Source organism: Halichoerus grypus, chromosome 6, assembly GCF_964656455.1.
Source record: "Halichoerus grypus chromosome 6, mHalGry1.hap1.1, whole genome shotgun sequence".
Taxonomy (NCBI): Eukaryota; Metazoa; Chordata; class Mammalia; order Carnivora; family Phocidae; genus Halichoerus; species Halichoerus grypus.
In genome coordinates, this window is record NC_135717.1 from 126,769,876 (window position 1) to 126,790,735 (window position 20,860).

At 35.0% G+C, this 20,860-nt stretch overlaps 1 protein-coding gene across 6 annotated transcripts in view; it reads left to right on the plus strand.

The window, feature by feature from the left end:
- The window catches only part of USP15 (ubiquitin specific peptidase 15), a 125,134-nt gene extending 122,027 nt beyond the window's left edge, over nucleotides 1–3,107 (plus strand). For all 6 annotated transcript variants that reach the window (XM_036122876.2, XM_078076202.1, XM_078076203.1 and 3 more), the window contains one exon: nucleotides 2,659–3,107. In XM_036122876.2, coding sequence (XP_035978769.2) covers nucleotides 2,659–2,841 — 183 coding nt within the window. In that variant the 3' untranslated portion in view covers nucleotides 2,842–3,107. The remainder of the gene's footprint in view (nucleotides 1–2,658) is intronic.
- The last annotated feature ends 17,753 nt before the right edge of the window (nucleotides 3,108–20,860 follow it).

A 20,860-nucleotide genomic window follows, 5' to 3' on the forward strand; every position in this document is an offset into this window, starting at 1 on the left:
TTAAACTCAAAATTACATGATTAAATTAAACAAATTAGAGGATTTTTTTTTAAAAAATTAACCTTGAGTATCTGTTACTTTGATATTTTCTGAATAGTAAAAAAATGAGGAAGTAACATCTATTCATATTTGCATCAGTTTATCAGCCACAGCTGGAGCCAAAATATTGGCATTTGTTTTGCTTCCCAGCAGAGCATATTTTTATTATCAAATATTGATTGGTGAGAGGATGACAAGTTTATTCTAAGAAAAAAGCTAAGACTTGGCTTAATAAGGGTTTATTTTTCTATTAAAGTTTGCCTTTCTAAAATTTTACTGTTTGATCACAATAGTACAAAGAGTGAGAAATGTAGTATTTGCTCCTGTAAGCATGCAGCTCATATTTCCCATTTAAATTTTATATTTGAGGACAGAGACTAGCTTTTTCTTTAGTTTGTAATGCCTTAAGAGTCTTCAACTTATGTTGTTCAGTTTAATAAATTAATAAACTTCTGAGCCCAATTATTGGCATCGTTTTAATCCATCATTGGGTGAACAGATATGAAATAATTTTGAGTTGTTTCTCTACAGATATTTTATATATTTATCTACGGGTATATATGTATTATGTACTGTTCCTTAGCTCCCTATAGCTATAACACAAAACAAAGAGACTTGAATGCTAATATTTTTAAATTATGTATGTGCCTAAGTTAATTACATTTCCAGTTTATAGTTAGACTTCTAATTTCAAGTCTCAACCATCACTTTTCAATTCTGTTCTTCTCTCTAAATCTCCCAACCAAAACATCCTGAAATTGCCTACAGTGTGATGATACTTGATTTAGTCAACAAATATTTGAGTACCTTCTTTATATAGGACTCAATTCTAAACAGGATTAAAAGACAGCTATCTCTGACTTCAAGAGGCTTAACTCCAAAGATGACAGAGAAGTAAATTAACAGTTATATCATAAATACTATTAAATATCTTGACTACATGGAAACAGGACAGTCATCTCTCCACTGATTTAGGGTTTAAGGAGATAGGACCAGTGAGGGAAGTTTGCATGAGAAAGTGGTGTTTGACCTGAGTCTGCAACTTTACAAATGGAAGTAAATTAAACAAAAGAAGTAAAGGTGTTCTAAGCAGAGAAAACAGTACCTACAAAAGCAAGGAGGCATGACAGAACATGATATTTAGGAAAAGAGCAAATAATTTGGTATTACTGAAAGGACATAATTGTTAGGAATATGGGGCAGAAATTAGGCTAAAGGTAAACTTGGCAATCAGATCAACATTCTTCACGGTTTAGAGCTTTTCTTAAAGACTACGAGAAGCATCGGTGATTTTTAAGCAATAGAACATTATTAAATTTGGAAGGCACTGAGAAAAGAAGCAGAAAGAAGGCTCATGTCATTTCTGCAATACAAGCTTCTAAATTTAAAGTTGTGGTAGTAATGTATAGACAAGGGGAAATGGATTTATAAGATATTTCCTGGATAGAATTAATAGAACTTGATCAAGAGTGGGTATAAATGAAGACGTAGAAATGCAAAGAGGGAGAAGTTGAAGATGACTTACTTCAGCATTTACCACGATAGGAAATACAGGAAGAAAATTTGCTGTTGAAATTTGAGCTACCTATATGATAGCTCTGGGGAAATTTCCACTAGGGAGTGGGACTAACAGGACTAGAGTTCAGGAGTGAGAACTAGCTTAAGTTATAAATTTGCATTATTATTCTTAGGTAGCAGTTGAAGCCATAGGTTTGAATGAGTCACCTAGTGAGTAAATACAGATAGAGAAAGAGTGGTGGGCAGAGGACAGAACATGATTTTTTTTTTTAAGGTTAAGATTTAGTGAGCCCACAGAAAAGTCAGAAGCAACCATGGAGATAGAAGATCTAAGGAAAAGTAGTGTCACAAAAGCCAAAAATTATTTGATGCAGGAAAGAGGAGGAGTAAAGCATTAAATGCTACAGAGAGATTGACTAAAAGAACTTTAAAAAGCACCCATTTAATTTGTCTGTAGCAGGTTATTGCCCCTAGTGAAAGGCATTTCATTAGAATGATTGGAGCAGCAGATCATACTGAATTGAGGAGTGTGCATGAGAGTGAAAAATGAATATTCGACGACTGCCAGCCTGGTAGCTAGAGGAAGGCGGTAGAATGAGGAGGGATTTAGGATGGGAAAAAACTTGAGTATTTATTAGGCCAAGAAGTCCAGTAGATAAGAACTTACTAAAGATACATGGTGATGATGAATGGAGCAATATCCTTAAGACAGTAGGAAAAGCTGGACTCTAAAGCAAACTTAGAGTGAAGCGATTAGTATTAGAAACAAGCTTACCTTTTCCTTAGAGACGGGAGGGAAGAAGGCATAGAATTGTTTCATGTTAGAGTAACTAGGTTAATCTATGATATAGTTGCATTTACATACCTGTTCAACGTAATAGAGAATAAAAATGTTAATTCTAGTGACTATTCTTCCTTTATATATAGAAGTCATCTTATATTTAAACCAATTTTAGTAACTTCCATTTGACCATGTGTGGTTTTTCTATTTAATTTATGCCCTGTCACCAAAATCGGTTACACAGCTGAAAAGTTCATAGTATGCTTAATGTGATCTTTGAGAATCATGACCATTTTAACATGCTTTGTTTATTTCAACAGTCCAAAGCGGCATATGTACTCTTCTACCAGAGACAGGACACTTTCAGTGGAACTGGCTTTTTTCCTCTTGACCGAGAAACTAAAGGTGCTTCAGCTGCCACAGGCATCCCGTTAGAAAGTGATGAAGATAGCAATGATAATGACAATGATATAGAAAATGAAAACTGTATGCACACTAACTAATGAAAGTCCTAGAAGCCATAAAAGAGAGACTTTCCTGCTGGTGGTATCTATTGAAATGATGAAGTTACCCACCACATTAAACAAAAGTCTGAGATGGGGAGTTTCAGATAACCGAATGTAAATCCTTTATCAGATTTTAACTTGTGCAGTACTTGAAGTGAAACACAATGAAAACTTTAACAGAAATTGTCTCTTAATACATTTGCAGTCTTGTAATTACAAGCTAAATATATATAGGAAATCACAAATAAACCCCTTTTAAGTTTGCTGCTGTTTTGATGAATTATGTTTTCTTTAATTTTTTGGATGTGAGTTAATTGATGACAAATGTTAAATTTGTGGATGTTGGTCATTTATTTTGCTCTAATAATACTGCAAGAAAACTATGGCTGAACTTAGTTTTTGGATTATCTAGTTCATGTGCATTAGGCTGCCACATATATTACTATGATATTTAGCTGCGGTATCAATGTGGCATAAATACTGCAGGAGTATTCTTGGAAAACCAAATTTTAAAATCTATTCCTGGTAATCAACATGGGCCTATTAAAAAACCAAATCATGATATAAGAAACAATCTTGGAAAAGTTATTTTCTTTTGTAGTATCATTAAAAGTCCAGAATATTATGTTCATCTTCTGCTGTGGAAACAGGTTCTAGATATCACACTCCATCTAAAATCATTTTTCAGTTGAATGTAAGTATTTTTTACTGCTATTGGGATCTATTCCTTAGATACTAAAAAATTTTTTGACTTGCTTTAAAAATGCATATCTTTAATCTGGTGTTGGTCCAAAATTAAAATTTTTGCTGTCTGTTTTTCTCTACCCCATTTTTTGGTAATTTGGCAACTTTTAGCTCTTACAGTTATTGTAATATAAGGACAGACTTAATAGTATTCTGTATCCATAGTAATAATTACATCAAGCTTAAATGAGAAATTTTTTTCATATACTGGCCTTTAAATCATTAATGGACAATTGGCTTTAAAGGTAGGTCTGTTAACTTTCTTTGTGTGTTCCTGATGGAATTCACCATAGCCTTACAGCTTTTCTCAGAAGGTAACTTGTTATAAGAAAATTGGCATTTGCATGTTCTAGAGTCAGAACCTGTATAGTATATAAAGCATACAAACCTTGAATTTGATTTTAATTCACCACATTCAAGGATCCAGGATGCCAAAAATATGTGTGAACATTTGAAACATTTTTCATTTGCTGCTTTTTCCCTTTAATCTAGTTGAAAGAATGTATTGTCGATTGGCATACAATACTGCCTTTAATAGAAAATCTAAATGCTGGGGCACATTTCACATATCGACTACCTGAGAAATTGCTTTGTGTCCCACTGTTATTAAAGCAAAAAGTATAATGTTCTTCACTTGAACTAATCAAATACAATAGATTATAAATTGTGTATTGTAAATAAAAGTTCACTCTGTGAGTGCACATTTTGGTAAATTATTTATTTATGTTAGCATTTAAAAGTAAAAAGAAAAAAATGCATTTGACCAGGATAAATGAGGTATGTTGATCATGGCTTTGCTTTATACCTTGATATTAAAGCTGGTTTTTTCATCCTGGTATTTTAAAAGCTGCTTTGGTTTTTTTTTTTTTTCCTTTCTTTTCTTTCTTTTTCTTTTCTTTTCTTTCTTTTCTTCTTTTTTTTTTAATGTAAACTAACCTCCTGCATGACAGAGGTTAAAATTTTGTCTGCACTTGAGTTCACTTGAGTTTACATTTGAAATGTGCATGTTTATTTATACAGATTTCAATAAAGCTATTTAAGGCCTTATTTAGTCTTTTATTTCTTACTCTGAATCTTTTGATAAAACCCCTCTATTTTATGGGTAGGTGACTATATGGTAGACTTTTTAGTTATCGTATAATTAAAGATAGGAAAGCATGTCAAAGTAGAGCAAATCCTCTTAAGGATGTGTTTCAAAGTTGATTTTTTAATTTAAATATTCATTAAACATTTGTGCACCTACTAATCACTCCTCTGTAGTCTTGAGATAGAGCTGTAAACAAGCATCCCTCCACTCACAGCTTGCAGTCTTTCTGCTGTCTACCTACTAATAGACTTTCCATTTTTCTGAGGTTTAAAGAAAAACCAAAATTAACTTCTTCCAGCCGTGGATTGTAGTCTCCACCGCAGTTGTCCATAGAGACCCATTTCTTTTTAATGCCTGCAATTAACTTTTATTCCCACTAAACAAAGTGTTTTAAAATAGAAAATGATGTTAATAATGCTGTTGAATTTGTCAAACTCAAATGACATTGTCAGCTGCAAAAAAAAAAAACACCTAAAAATAGTGCAAAAGGCTAATCCATACTTAGATATTCATGTAATAAGGGTGGTAGGAATGTAGCCAGTCTAGAATTCTACTGTTAGCTTTTCTACTTAGTAGTCATATGACTTTGAATTTAATCTCCCCCAGTATGTTTCTACACCTGTAAAATTATAACAATAATAGCACTATTGAGCACTTAAAATGGACCAGGTAGTGTATTAAACTGCTGTATGTAGTATCTCATTTAATTCCATAGTAGCTATGAGGTAGAGAGACCTTCATCATCACTGATTTTCATTTGGAGAAACCAAGGTACAAAGCAGTTACTGTTCCGAAGTTCACATAATTACTATGTGGTGGAGCCAATATTCTATCCTCAGTTCTGTATACTACCTCCTATTTTGTTATAGTGTCTGCCTCACAGGATTGTTGAGATCTCAAGTGAGATAATGTATTTTATGGAAAGGTGCTTTGTAAACTATGTGGTATACTCATTACTGATTTTAAATTTAATACAGCATTTTTTTCCTTGTTTATCTAACTCAGGTATGCCCTTGTTTACATTTCCCCAAATGCAACCCTAATTTTCAGGACTTTTTTCTTCACCTATAATTTAGTTTTAATTAATCTCTGTGCAAAAGCTACAGCTTAATACTTTGTTTAAAGATCTTGCTTTCTCTTATAGTCTGTTCTTTCTAGCAGTCCTATATGTATCCTTGCTTTCCTGGCAACTCACTATAAAACCACACAAACCATTGATTTGGGCATGAAGAAAATGAGTAACTATTGATTGATTCTGTATAAGGACAGCACTTTCTCATCAACTAATCTCATTGAGGTAAGGACATTTTATAAGAAATAAGCCAAGAGACTATAAGAAAAGATGAGGTGAGTCTCTTTCATTGGCTTACCAGAGGGGCAGGGGGTGGGGCATCTGCAGGTTAGAACCTTCCACCCCAGAGGAATTGACACTATCACTGGTGCATGGTGAAAATAAAAAGCAGGCCAACTTTTAGTCGGTTTTTTGTTTATGTCCTTTTTTTTTTTTAATTTATTTTAGAAAAAGTGGGGAGAAGGGCAGAGGGAGAGAGAATCCCAAAGCAGACTCCCCGCTGAGTGTGGAGCCCAACAGGGGCTCCCATCTCACAACCCTGAGATCATGACCTGAGCCAAAATCAAGAGTCAGCTGCTCAACTGACTGAGCCACCCAGGCGCCCCTATGTTTATGTTCTTTATAGACAATGCATTTCATAACTGCCTTCTTCCCACCCTCCCTTCTTGGTATGCTTCTGATCTTTGCTTGTGCAGTATAGATTAGCACATTCTCTTTAAGTTAGTTTTTAAGATACAAAAGTAGAAAATTCTTGATTACTAGGGGAAAGAACTAGAAATCCTGTAAAATCTCAGAAAATAATTTCATTTCTGGAGCCAAGAATAGTGGAAATCTTTCTTTGTATTTTTTACTCTACGATAAAATTTGTTTTTCTTTGAAATCATTTCTCTTGAAAATATGATTACGTTGGTAATTCCCAAATAATTCTTTTAATGGCACTTAAAAATGCCAAAAGAGAGGGGGGAAAGGAGAATATATGGATATCCTTGCTGACTTACATATGAAGTTGCAGAGCTGTACTATATTGTTTTGTTATCAGATTTTTGCAATGAGAAATATATGTAACTTTCTTATAAGCATTTTAGATTGTGGAACATTTCAGTTAGATATGTATGTTTTTCATATGTTTAATTCATATTTACTATATATTAAGCAAAAAAATTCCAAACAGCTCAGACAACAAAACTTTCATTTAAAAAATAAACTCAAATTTTTATAAGCTGTGTAAAGTAGGTTTTTAAATATCAGCTCAGAATTACGTTCAATTTTGAGCCATGTATCTATGTATGAAGTTAAAATGTACATGGTAAAATTCATACATTGATCAAGACTTATTTGCAGTAAGATGGGGTAAAGAATTTTTTAATGGGTAACATAAAACAGGGAGTACAAAAATTATTTTTGGCAAATATATGCATTGGGAAACATACTTACCCCACATCATACCATAATCTGATTATATTCCAACTCTGCCTTTTGAGAGCCTGGAAATTGCAAGGGTAATGAAAGGAAAAGACTCTAGGTTATTAAGGGAATCTAGAAAGTAGATAAACCATTTACGAAAATCAAGAGTTAACATAATATTTTGGACTAGAGTCTCAAAGGACAGGGAGAAAATCAAATAGATTTTGATGTCTTTTTTTCTAGAAATGTCTGTTGAATTCGTGATTGTACAAAGCGGCTAAAAATACAGCTATCTCTTTGGTAATTGTTCTTTTAAATGGAAATCCTGTAAAAAGAAATATTTTCAGTATCTTCCAGTATACACAAAATCAAATATTTTAAATGTTTATACTTTTGGTAATTAACTATGTTCTACTGTATAAAATCATGGTTGATGATGGTGCTCATTTTGCTCAAAATTTCCTCATATCAGGAACTTGTAGCTTGTTCTATATAGTTTGGTGAAAAAAAATAGTTTCATTTGCTGTGACCTTCAAGTCCATTGCTAGCTGGAGTTAAATCTACATACATAAAAGTAAAACAATAAATATGGAACCATCCCAACAGTCTTTTCCCATTATGTGTATTCTTACCTTTTTCTCAATAATGACAAATTCTTATAATTTCCCAAATTTGTTTAAAAGCTTAAATATCACTTTTTTTTCATTCTTAGTTAAAATCTCTCAGGATTCTTAAACTTTGTAACATCTCAAACAACTCTCTCATTAAAACTTTTATTACAGTATTTGGTTTTCTTTTAAACTTTGTAAAGGAACATTGGAGCTTCATTGATTCTTAGATATGATTCAAATAATTTAGACTCACATACTAAAGTACCTCACATATGTCTGGCCTTCCGTGTGTGCCTTCACTGTTTCTTCTAGCCTGCTTTCTTCTGACCTTGAATTCTCCCAATAAGCAAGTGAAAGTATTTCATTTTCTTTATAGTGATAACCATCTTCCATTATATGAAGTGGTGAATTATCAGTGTCCTAAAACAAATAAGAATTATTTTAGAATTGCCCTCAGTTGCGAAAAACGAAAAAATAAATTGTAAATATAGAAAAATTATAGTACATTTTTTTTTAATTTGAGAAAGGATTCCTGTACAACTTTTAAATATTGAGTGACTTTAATAAGATAAACTCTTCAATTTAAAAAGCTCAGTATTATGTTCAATTTTGAGCCATGTATCTATGTATGAGTTGAGGTAATACTGCAGATTGAAACAGTAAACATCAGTAGTTCCAGATACTCGGGTAGTATATTTGTTGTGAGACAGTGAGATATGGTAAGGAACATTCTATATTTAGAACTATTTTCCCACAGCTAGCTCTAAAGTCATTAGCTGCTTTTTTTTTTTTAAGATTTTATTTATTTATTTAACAGAGAGACACAGCGAGAGAGGGAACACAAGCAGGGGCAGTGGGAGAGGGAGAAGCAGACTTCCCACTGACCAGGGAGCCCAATGCGGGCCTCGATCCCAGGACCCTGGGATCATGACCCGAGCCGAAGGCAGACGCTTAACAACTGAGCCACCCAGGCGCCCCAGTCATTAGCTTCTGATTTTCAGTTTTCTCAACCATAAAATGATACCAGTTTCTTGCAAGGAGGTAGTGGACGTGTAGGTGTGAACTTTCAGGTTTTACAAAATAGGACAGTATTTTTTACTGTGGACAACTAGAACGTTGTGTCATCGCTCATGAAAGACTTCTTCAATGGAAGGCTCACTTCAGCTTTTGAAATTATTGTTGAAGTATATATTTTTAGCAAAAGAATAACCAGTAGGATAGGCCAAATTAAAATTTGTGGTTTTTTTCATTTGTTTTAGATCTTTCTCCTAGCTCCTGTAAAAGACGGAGCAGAAGTATTAGTGTGATGGTAAGCTTGAAAATTAAAATTTCATCATGAATACTAGAATACATACTAACAAATATGATTTTTAAAGCTATTTGTGAATATAACTTCATAGCTTTTACATTAACTTTTTATTTTTTTAGAGGAGGGAGGGGCAGAGGGAAAAAATCTTAAGCAGGCTCCAGGCCCAGTGCAGAGCCCAACATGGGGCTCGGTCTCACAACCCTGAGATCATGACCTGAGCAGAAATCAAAAGTCAAGACACTTAACTGGCTGAGCCACCCATGCACCCCATATAGCTTATACATTTAGAACTTTTTTCTCGACATGGATTATGTTGTTTTTTTCCCCCTAATTTTAATCATTGTCTGTAATCATTTGAGTCAAAGATAATAGTTCAAACTCCAGAGGTTATGGCTTTTATTATGTTTGGATATTTAGTAACAATTATAAATATTTGAATTTAACCAGTATTAAATAACTCTGCATGTCATGGCCAACTAAAATGTAGCATTCCATTTTGGAAAATATAAATGTACGTTCAGATCCACTCACCAGGATTTTGTCTCCCGGCCACCAGTCTCTTCTTACTCCAGTTCTGCCAGAGTGATCACCCTTTAAAAAAAAAGTCAGATTCTATTCCTCTCTCCAACTCAAAGTTCTCCTCTGTCCCCTCCATTAGGAAAAGAATAGTTTGGAGCATAGACTCAGGAGTTAAACCACTTGAATTCTGGACCGACCACTTTCTTACAAGTCATGGCACCCCTCTGACTCTAATTTCCTTAGTTTATAAACCAGAACAGCTGTAGAATTTCCATCTAGGAGGGCTTAGGGTCTGATTAAAAGGAAGTGTGAGACTCTTAAACTGCATATTTGCTTAGCAAGCACATAATTTTTCTCAGAATGCACAGTTTACTTATGGTGGAGAGCTATTAATAATTGTGAGGAAACCAAACTCCCCATCCGCCTGAGCCATCCACTCCTGACACTGTATTACCTACCTTTCAGAACTGTGAGGTTTAAACTATCTTGATCTTAATGAAGAATGTAGCAGTATTGTTACTAATAAAGTACCCACATGTGGGAATGATTGTTCTCTATCATTCATTCTCAAGGACAGTATGCTTTCTTTAGCAAGAGTAGGGTAACAATTGGTCCACCCAAAATTGATGCTTGAGGGAAAAGTTTGAGATATGGCCCTTATTTAACTCCTCACCTTCCCACAAATACATAGTACAATTTGACAACTCTGGGCTTTCCCACATACTATTCTAGTTTGCATTGGCTTGCCTTATCTTCTACCTGGCAAATTCCTATACACATTCTTCAAGACTCATCCCAGCATGTACTTGCTTGGTCTTCCTGACGCATCAGTTGCCATCTTGGGCTATAATTCACATAATTTTCTTAACTGAATTATCTGATAGAAGAATTCTGTTCAGTGTTCCTAACTGTGGTAATTATTAAATGAAGAAATTTGCTCAATATTTCAAGCATCACTGTATTGTGATTTTGTTTTATCCCTGACATATTACTAAATACATATTTTACAATCTTTAAAAGTAAATGTGCCTTACAAATGTACACGAAAAAACAGACAAAAATTAAAATACAGTGACAGTCTAAATTCAGTATCATTTAAGAAATTTGGAATATTCAAAATTAAATGTAAAGAATAGCTATAGTTTATATTTTTTAAAGATGTTTTTATTAGGCACATGGGTGGCTCAGTGGGTTAAGCAGCTGACTCTTGATCTCAGCTCAGGTCTTGCTCTCACAGTAGTTGAGTTCAAGCCCCTCATTGGGCTCCACACTGGATGTGTAGCCTGCTTAAAATACATACATACGTATGTACATACATTTTTATTGTAAAGAATTATGTCTTCCAACACAGATCTTACCTGGTTTCCATGGCAAAGTAAAGTATACTGTGAGTAGGCTACTAGTCTCCTTTTGCCCAGTATCATATCTGAAGTCTTTCCCTTAAGTCCATTTTACTTGAAGAGAGTCCAAGGTTTTCCAAGAGCATAAACAACTACCAAAAGTAAGATGTAGACACTTTTTGCCTCTTCATTGACTGAAACAAGTCAACAAGTCTGTCTTCTTCCACCTTCTTAGAAGGTAGAGTTCTTAAATGCTAGTGAGAATTTCCCTAGTAATTGCTTCCAGGCAACCTGAGATGGGGTACTGTGTTTAAACAAACACTCTGTTGAGACTCCAACTCCATGAGAGTGCACAAATTGTATACTATGAATCAGCCTGAGTTGTTACTGCTATCGCTATATAGAAGTCCCCAGTCACCACCCCCACCAAAGCATACTGAAATAGTAAAAATACTATTTGGTTGGAATATACAATAGGTGTGCAGATTACTAATTTGGGGAGAGATAGTCCATAGTTTTCAGACTTGAATTTCCATGTTAAAAATACCTCAGTTTTTTTTTTTTAAGATTTTTTTTTTTTTAAAGGTTTTATTTATTTATTTGACAGAAAGAGACAGCGAGAGAGGGAACACAAGCAGGGGGAGTGGGAGAGGGAGAAGCAGGCTTCCTGCTGAGCAGGGAGCCCGATGCGGGGCTCGATCCCAGGACCCTGAGATCATGACCTGAGGCCGAAGGCAGATGCTTAATGACTGAGCCACCCAGGCGCCCCAAAAAGACCTCACTTTTGAGGCAAAAAGAATCATTGATGACCATTGTCAAGGCTCAAGTTTCCCAACAGAGTAAGTTAATTTTGAAAACAAAAGGAACCAAATGTTGAGAAAGGAAAAGATAGTCAGGTTTGGTTGGAAAGGAGAGATTTTACGTGACTTTTTTTTTTTTTTTTTTTTTTAAGATTTTATTGAGAGAGAGAATAAGCGTATGGGAGAGGCAGAGCGAGACGGAGAAGCAGGATCCCTGCTGAGCAGGGAGCCCGATGCGGGGCTCGATCCCAGGATCCTGGGATCATGACCTGAGCCGAAGGCAGACGTTTAACGACTGAGCCACCCAGGTGCCCCTACGTGACTTTTTTTATTTCATGGGTGAGAACTATAAAAATATTTTCATGGAAAGATTCCCCCAAATTCCCTTTAAATAACTAGGTAAATTTAAAACATCTTGCATTTTCCTGTGAAAGATGAGCTGTTTAATGATACCAATTGTAGTTTGTGTAAACATAAAATAGCCCAACCAGAATTACTTGTATACATAATTTATTAACAAGACCTTTGGGGGCGCCTGGATGGCTCAGTTGGTTAGCGTCTGCCTTTGGCTCAGGTCATGATCCTAGGGTCCTGAGATTGAGTCCAGCATCAGTCTCCCTGCTCAGCGGGGAGCCTGCTTCTCCCTCTGCCTCTCCCCCCTGCTCATGCTCTCTCTCGCTCTCTTTTCTCTCTTGTTCTTGTTCTCTCTCAGATAAATAAATCTAAAAAAAAAAAAAAGACCTTCAATCCCTAAATAACTAGACCCAGAAGGACAACTAAATTGCTTAACCTATTCAGAATATGCTTTTTGAAGTACATGGCAAACGATCTAACTGATGTATATTCTAGAAATAAGTAATACAGAAATGTTTGTTATTTTAATATGAGGCTCACAAGGAAATGAAAGATGCTAAGACCAGTTTTCTTTAGTGCTAGTAATATTGTTGGAACTCTGGAAATTGCTTTCATACTAAAATTATTAACTAATACAAAATTTAGCTTCAGAATTTAGTATAGTCCTACCAGACCTTTTTGCCCTCAAAGTGAGACAGCCTAAAACCAAGACGGAGAGAAGACAGCTCCTTGCCTTAAATGATAACCATATTCTCCCTCTCCTGTCAAAGGGCCCACTTACTCTTCACAGATTCTGAGACACTTCTATTCACTGAAAACTTTTATGCCTATTTGTCTCCACCCTTATACTTGGCTGGTATCTCTGTGAACTTAAATTTTGACCTAGTCATCCTTCTATAACCCTTGTCTGTCTACAACTACATTGGCTCTCCAAGGGCATGGTTTATCTGTCCAGACTCTGATGCTTGCTCATATTCTGCACTTTTGGCTTGGTTTGTCAAAATGTGGTGTTGGGATTTACCCCTAAAACTCTAAGTTACTGTTTCATCTTCTCTTTGTGGGCCTTCTCTTCTTGGACTCCCTCGATCTGCCTTCTTCTAAAGCTGCCCATAATGCATAAGAAAACTATATTGACTACATTACCTATAACTAACTATACTGTTAACTTCAGAGTGTAGCAAATCATTTGTGGCTGTATTTCCATAACTGTCACATTGTTGTTGTTAATGTAATTTCAAATACAGAAAAACCAAGTTCTTGGAAAACGTCAGGATCAAAATCACTCCATGAAAGTTACTTTATCATAAAAAAAAATGGGGAAATACTCCAAGGATATACATGAAAATGTTCATTTCACTTGCTTTGATGAGGCATTGACATTACTACATTGCCTCCATATGTTGTTAAATAGAAAATAACCTATCATTCACAGTAACTAGAAATATAAACAGGTAAACATAACCTATGGTCAATGGAATCAGATTCAAAGATAACCCATGTGTTAGAAGTGGCAAACAAGGACTTTATAATAAATAAAAGAATCTATAGGAAAAGTTTAGAATAAATAAGAAATAGGGAATTTCAGGAACTATATGAAAATTATAAAAAATAACCAAATAGAAATATTAAAACTAAAGAATATAATAACCGAAGTCAAAAATATTGGATGGGATTGATGCAAAACAGAAGAATTAAAAATAAGTCAAAAATCTATCCAAAATAAAAGGTTTTTTGGGGGGGGCTCCTAGGTGGCTCAGTCGGTTAAGTGTCTGCCTTCAGCTCAGGACATGATCCCAGGATCCTGGAATCAGCCCACACAGGCTCCCTACTCAGCGGGGAGCCTGCTTCTCCTCTCTCTGCCATTACCCCACTTGTGCTCTCTGACTCGCTCTCTCTGTCAAATAAATAAAATCTTTAAAAAAAAAAAAAATTTTTTTTTCTTAACAGTCTCAAAAACCTGTGAGACAGAACCAAACAGGAGAGAGAGAAAATGGAGCAGAAAAATGTAATTAAAGAAAGATGGCTGAAGTTTTTCCAAATTTGATTAAAAAATAAAAAATCCATCCAGAAATCAAGCATACCCCAAGCAGGATAAATGAAAAGAAAACCACATGCATACCCTTAATAGTCAAACTGATAAAATTCCAAGATAAAAATAAATTCTTAAAAGCAAACATAGGGGAAAGTCACATTATTAGGAAATGATGTGACAGCTAAACATTTCATTCAACGAATGCCAGGAATAAATGGGATAACATCTTTAAGATGCTAATAGGTGTGGCAGGTGGGGGGGACTGTCAAATTTAGGATTGATACACAGGAAAATATCTTTCAAAATTGAAAGCAAATTAAACATTTTCAGATAAAAACAATGTGTCCACTTACTGCACACTAAAGGAAATAATGGAGGAATTTCCAGATGGAAATTCAGATCTACATATAGGAAGGAATGAGAGCTCTGAAAATGGTGAGTAGAGTATGTGGATAAATATAGAATAATTTTATTCCTTAGAAAAACTGAAATAGTTGTTCAAAGCAAAACCAATGATAATGTACTGTGAGATTTGTAATGGGAGAATAAAATAGGTAACAATAGACAAAGGATGAGAGTGTATGTGAAATTATACTGTTATAAATTTCTTACATTATATGTGAATTATATTAATGCAAAAAGATCATGATATATTAATAATGTATATTACAAATCCTAGAGTCACACATACGCAAAGAACAAAAGAGGCATAACTAAAAGCCAACATAAGAGAGAAAATGGGAAAAGTAATACTGTTGTCACCCCTCCATGCCCAGAAAAAGAAAGGAACAAAGAACAGAAAGAACAAATAGAAAACAAAGGAAGATGGTAGATTTCAACCCAACCACATCTATAAAAAATATAATGGACTAAACTCTCTAAGGCAGAGATTGTAAGATAGGGCAAAAAAAGAAGAATCCAAGTATATGCTTTTCCCTTTAAACATAAAGACAAATTTTAAGTAAAACAATGGAAAATGATGCACCATGCACAATGGAAAATGATGCACCAAAATAAGAAATTTAGTGTGGCTATATTAATATAAGATGAATGATACTTTTAGAACACTCCATATAACAAATGCATGGGGAATAGTCTCTACATAGACCAAATGCTGGCCCATACTTAAGTCAGTAAATTGCAAAGGATGGAAGTCATACAAAACATGCTGTTTCTGGGGCACCTGCGTGGCTCAGTCAATTAAGCATCTGCCTTCAGCTCAGGTCATGATCCCAGGGTCCTGGGATTAAGCCCCACATCGGGCTCCCTGCTCAGCAGAGAGCCTGCTTCTCCCTCTCCCTCTGCCTGCCACTGTGCCTACTTGTGCTCTCTATCTCTCTGTGAAATAAAATCTTAAAATATATATATGTATATATACCTATTTTATATATTACACTGTCTCACCACCAGATGATTATGTTAGAAATAAATAAGATATCTAGAAAATTAACATGGGTCAAAGAAGAAAACTACATGAAAATTTGTGGGGTGAAGCTAAAACATCTTCAAAGGAGATTTATGACTAAAGATACTTATTTTAGGAAAGAAGGAGTCTTTAAATTGTTTAAGCATTCTCCTTAAGCTCATAAAAGAAGAGCAAATTTAATGCAAAGGAAATAAGGAATCAGTGAAATAGGAAATGGAGAAAATCAAAACAAAAGCTGGTTTTTGAAAAGTCTAATAAAAGTAGTAAATTAGCAAGACTGTATTAGTTTGCTGGTATTCCATAACAAAATACCAACAAATACCAAACAACAGAAAATCATTTTCTCACAGTTCTGGAGACTAAAAGTACAAAGTCAACATGCTGGCAGGGATGGTTTCCTCTGAGGTCCTCTCTCACTGGTTTGCAGATGGCCACCATCTGGCTGCTTCTCATTGCCACTCTGTGTACCTCTGGTGTCTTTCTGTGTGTTCTAATGTCCTAATAAGGACACCAGTCATATTAGATTAAGGCCCACCCTGATGGCCTCATTTTAACTTAATCACCTCTTCAAAATTCCTTACTCCAAGTAGAGTCAATTTTGAGGTACTGGGAGTTAGGGCTTCGTTATATGAATTTTGAGGGAACACAGTTCAGCCTATAACATTGATAGAATAAATTATCATTATCAGGGATGAAAGCAAGGATATCACTGTAGATACTATGTAGATTAAAGGGATAATATTTTGAACAACTTTGACAATAAAGTCAATAACTTAGATGAAATGGACAATTTCCTTAAAGAGTACAACCTAACAAAAATAGAATATATCACAATTGACACAGAAGAAATAGAATTCTGAAAAGCTCTATATCTTAAATAAAGTGTATTTGTAACTAAAAGGAAGGTAAAAGGTAAAAGGAAGGTTTTGTTCCATCAAGACACTAAAGCCCACTACAGCGTCTCTGTTTTGTGAACTACAACTAAAATCTTGAGAAAATTAATAAAGCAACTATCTGAAGGTTCTGAAAAGTACATAAAAACAAGTGGATTGTGGAAGAAGTCAGAAGTTGGAAAAGCAATCCATAAAGGGGTGAGTTTCCTGAGTTTCTTTTGTTTCACGGCTATTCTTCTAAGGGCAGGCCCAGTTGTAGAAATATAAATTATGTAGATGGCTAACCTCAAATAGAACCTTGTTTTCCTGTCTAAAGGAACCATGAAAGGGGAAACTTGCAGGCTGGAAAATGTAACTGGAATTCTGGAAAGGAGAGATTTATGGAAGGTGATTATTTAACTCAGCATGACACTTAACACTCACCTCTGATTTGTTCATGGACAGGACAAATCTAAAACATAACCTTTAATATTTAGACCATTGCTCAAGTTTCATACTAACCCCTGAGAAACACATGTGCAGGATAGACCCAAAACAACATAGCAGAACCTCTGTGGCTTGAACTAAGATTTAAACCATGGCCCAAATCTCAGACTAAACCTGAGTGTTGGAGGTGTGGGAAAGTCTGAAAGGAAAATAGAAAAGACTTTGAAAACAGAACTGAGTTTGGAAGCATTGCCTATAAGAAAGCAAGACAGAACTTTTGGTCTGAGCTTAAACTAGGTTGATTGGTTAAGAAGAAAGAAAAAATTGGGGTGCCTGGATGGCTCAGTCCGTTAAGTGTCTGCCTTCAGCTCGGGTCATTTTCTCAGGGTCCTGGGATCGAGCCCCATATCAGGCTCCTTGCTCTATGGGGAGCCTGCTTCTCCCTCTCCCTCTGCCTGCTTCTCCCTCTGTGCTCTCTCTCTCTGTCAAATAAATAAATAAAATCTTTAAAAAAAAAAAATTAACATCCTCCATAGGATTATAAGAAAACCCACAGTCTAAATAGCATCACAGTCACAATTTCCAGGGCAGAATCCAAAATTACTTAGCATACAAAGAATGAGGAAAATGTGACCAATTCACACAGGGAAAGACAACTAACGGATTTCAAGACATATAACTATAGTAATAAGACTGTAGTATCGGCAGAGAGATAAACTCAGAGATCAATGTAACAGAAGAGAGAGCCCCAAAATAACGTCACTCAATTACAGCCAATCAATCTTTGACAAGTTGCAAAAGCAATTCAATGGAGAGAGGATAGTCTTTTCAACAATGACACTGGAGCAATTGGATATCCATAAGCCAAAGAATAAGCCTAAAACTCACACCTCATACAAAAATCACAGACCTGTACCTCTGAAACAAATAATACATTGTATGTTAAAAAAAAAAAAAGGAAGGGGGGCGCCTGGGTGGCTCAGTTGGTTAAGTGACTGCCTTCGGCTCAGGTCATGATCCTGGAGTTCCGGGATCGAGTCCCACATCGGGCTCCCTGCTCAGCGGGGGGTCTGCTTCTCCCTCTGACCCTCTTCCCTCTTGTGCTCTCTGTCTCTCATTCTCTCTCTCAAATAAATAAATAAAATCTTTAAAAAAAAAAAAAAAGGAAGGGAAGCATGAAGGGGGGGAAACGAGGGGGAGACGAACCATGAGAGACTATGGACTCAGAAACAAACTGAGGGTTCTAGAGGGGCGGGGGGTGGGGTGATGAGTTAGCCTGGTGGTGGGTATTAAAGAGGGCACGTACTGCATGGAGCACTGGGTGTTATAGGCAAACAATGAATCATGGAACACTACATCAATAACTAATGATGTAATGTACAGTGATTAACATAACATAATAAAAAAAACAACTCAAAGTGAATCTTAGATTTAAATGCAAAACATAAAGCTATAAAACTAAAAGAAGAATCAACATAGTGAAAATTCCAAATGCTGGTAAGAAGAATACAGAAAAACTGGATCTCATTCATTGCTGATGGAAATATAGACTAGTACAGCCATTCTGGCAAATAATTTGACATTTTCTTTAAAAACTAAACCTACAATCATCATACAATCCAGAATCACTCTTGACATTTATTCTAGAGAAATGAAAACATAGGTCTTCATAAAAACCTGAACATGATTGTTCATAGCTTTATTTGTAATAACCCAAAACTGGAAACAACCAAAATGTCTCTCAGTAGGTAAATGGTTAAACAAACTGATATATCCATATTATGGAATTCTCATCAATAAAAGGAAAAAGCTAATATATAACAATTTCATTGGATCTCAGGGGCATTGTGCTGAATGAAAATCAATTTCAAAAGGTCACATACTGTATGATTCCATATATATAAAATTCTCAAAATAACAATATTGTAGAAATGGAAAGCAGATTAGTGGTTTCCAGAGGTTAGGTGGTGGAGATAAGATGTAGTATAACTATAAAAGAGCAGCACAAGAGAGGTCTTGGTGATGGTGGAATAGTTTGGGGTATTTTGATTGCAGTGGTCATTACACAAATCTACACATACGATTAAATGACATAGAACTATATATACATATTGTACCAATGTCATTTCTTGGTTTTGATATAAGATATAACCATTGGGGTAAACAGGATGAAAGATACTTTGTGCCTCTCTCTGTACTATCTTGGCAACTTTTAGTGATTCTCTATTACAAGATGAAGAGGTTTTAAAAGTTAAGTACCTAATTACTGGATGGTTTCAAATGCATAATGGTGATATAAGAGAAACGAGTCTTTGAACCTGAAGAGAGATAAACAGAAATTATACAGTCTGAAGAACATGGTCGGGGGAAGATTTTTGAAAGAAAAAGAACAGAGCATCAAGGACCTGTGGGACAATATTTTTAAAATCTAACATATTTTCCATTGAGTTCCCAAAAGGAAAGGTTAAGATTGGAGCCAGGAAAATTATTTGAAGAAATAATGCCCCCACACATCCCAAATTTAATAAGACATAAATTTACAGATAAAGGAAGCTTGATGAAACCCAAACAAGATAAATTCAAGGAAAATAACATTTAGACACATTATAATAAAACCACTGAAAACTACTTAAAAAATGTTTTTTTTAATCTTAATAGAACTAGACAAAAATGAAACATTGCATATGGAAAAACAATGATTTAGATAAGCTTGGATTTCTCATCTGAAGCCATGAAATCCAAATGACAATGGAAGAACATCTTTAAAGTGCTAAAAGAAAAGAACTGTCAACCCAGGATTCTATGTCCAGCAAAAATAACCATCACAATAAACGTGAGATAAAGACATCACACAAGAGATTTGAGCAGGCATTTCACCAAAGAAGATGGCATATATACAAATGAAAAGATGCATATATAGATACATATATAGATGGCATATAAACAAATGAAAAGATGCTTAACATAAGCCATTATGATGATTTATGCAAATTAAAACCACAGTGTTATACCACTATTGATCTATTGGAATGGCTAAAATAAAAATTACTGACAATACCCAGTTTTAGTAAGGATGTACAGCAACTAGAACTCTCCTCCATTAATAGTGGGAATGCAAAATAATATAGCCACTCTGGATAACAGTCTGGCAGTTTTTTATACAGTTAAATATACACTAACTATATAACCCAGCAATCCCACTTCTAGGTATTTACCTGGGAGAAATGAAAACTTATTTTATTCATAAATGATAGATCTCATAGTACAGTACACCAAAAAATGTTAATTTTACCCCTAAAAACTGTTAATTTTACTCTAAATTAAAAAAAAAATCTCTGACCCAAAAAAAAAAAAAAGCCTTGAAGTTTCACTACTGATTTCTGCCTATGTATCATACACTTAAGGAAGAAATAATACTAATCTTACACAAACTCTTCCAGAAAATAAAGAAGGGAACACTCCTCAATTCATTTCATGAGGCCAACATAAACTTGATACTAAAACCTATCAGATTCAATAAACATAGATGCAGGGGTGCCTGGGTGGCTCAGTTCGGTTAAGCATCTGCCTTCGGCTCAGGTCATGATCCCAGAGTCCTGGGATCAAACCCCACATCAGGCTCCCTGCTCCTCGGGGAGCCTGCTTCTCCCTGTCCCACTCTCCCTGCTTGTGCTCTCTCTCTGTCAAATAAAGAAAGAAAATCTTTTAAAAATAAAAATAAACATAGATGCAGAAATCCTCACAGACACATACAAAAGTTAGTGTAAGAATCCAGCAATTTATAAAAGCATAGTACGTCCATGACCAAGTGGGGTTTATCCCAGAAATTCAAGGTTAGTTCAAAAATCAATGAGTCATTGCTCATTGGATATAGAGTTTCTGTTTTGCAAAATGAAAAAGGTCTAGAAATCTGTTACAGAACAATATGCTTCATATATTTTTATGGTCTGTCATTAGACATGTAAATATTAATGATCGTTATATCTTCTTGCTGTATTG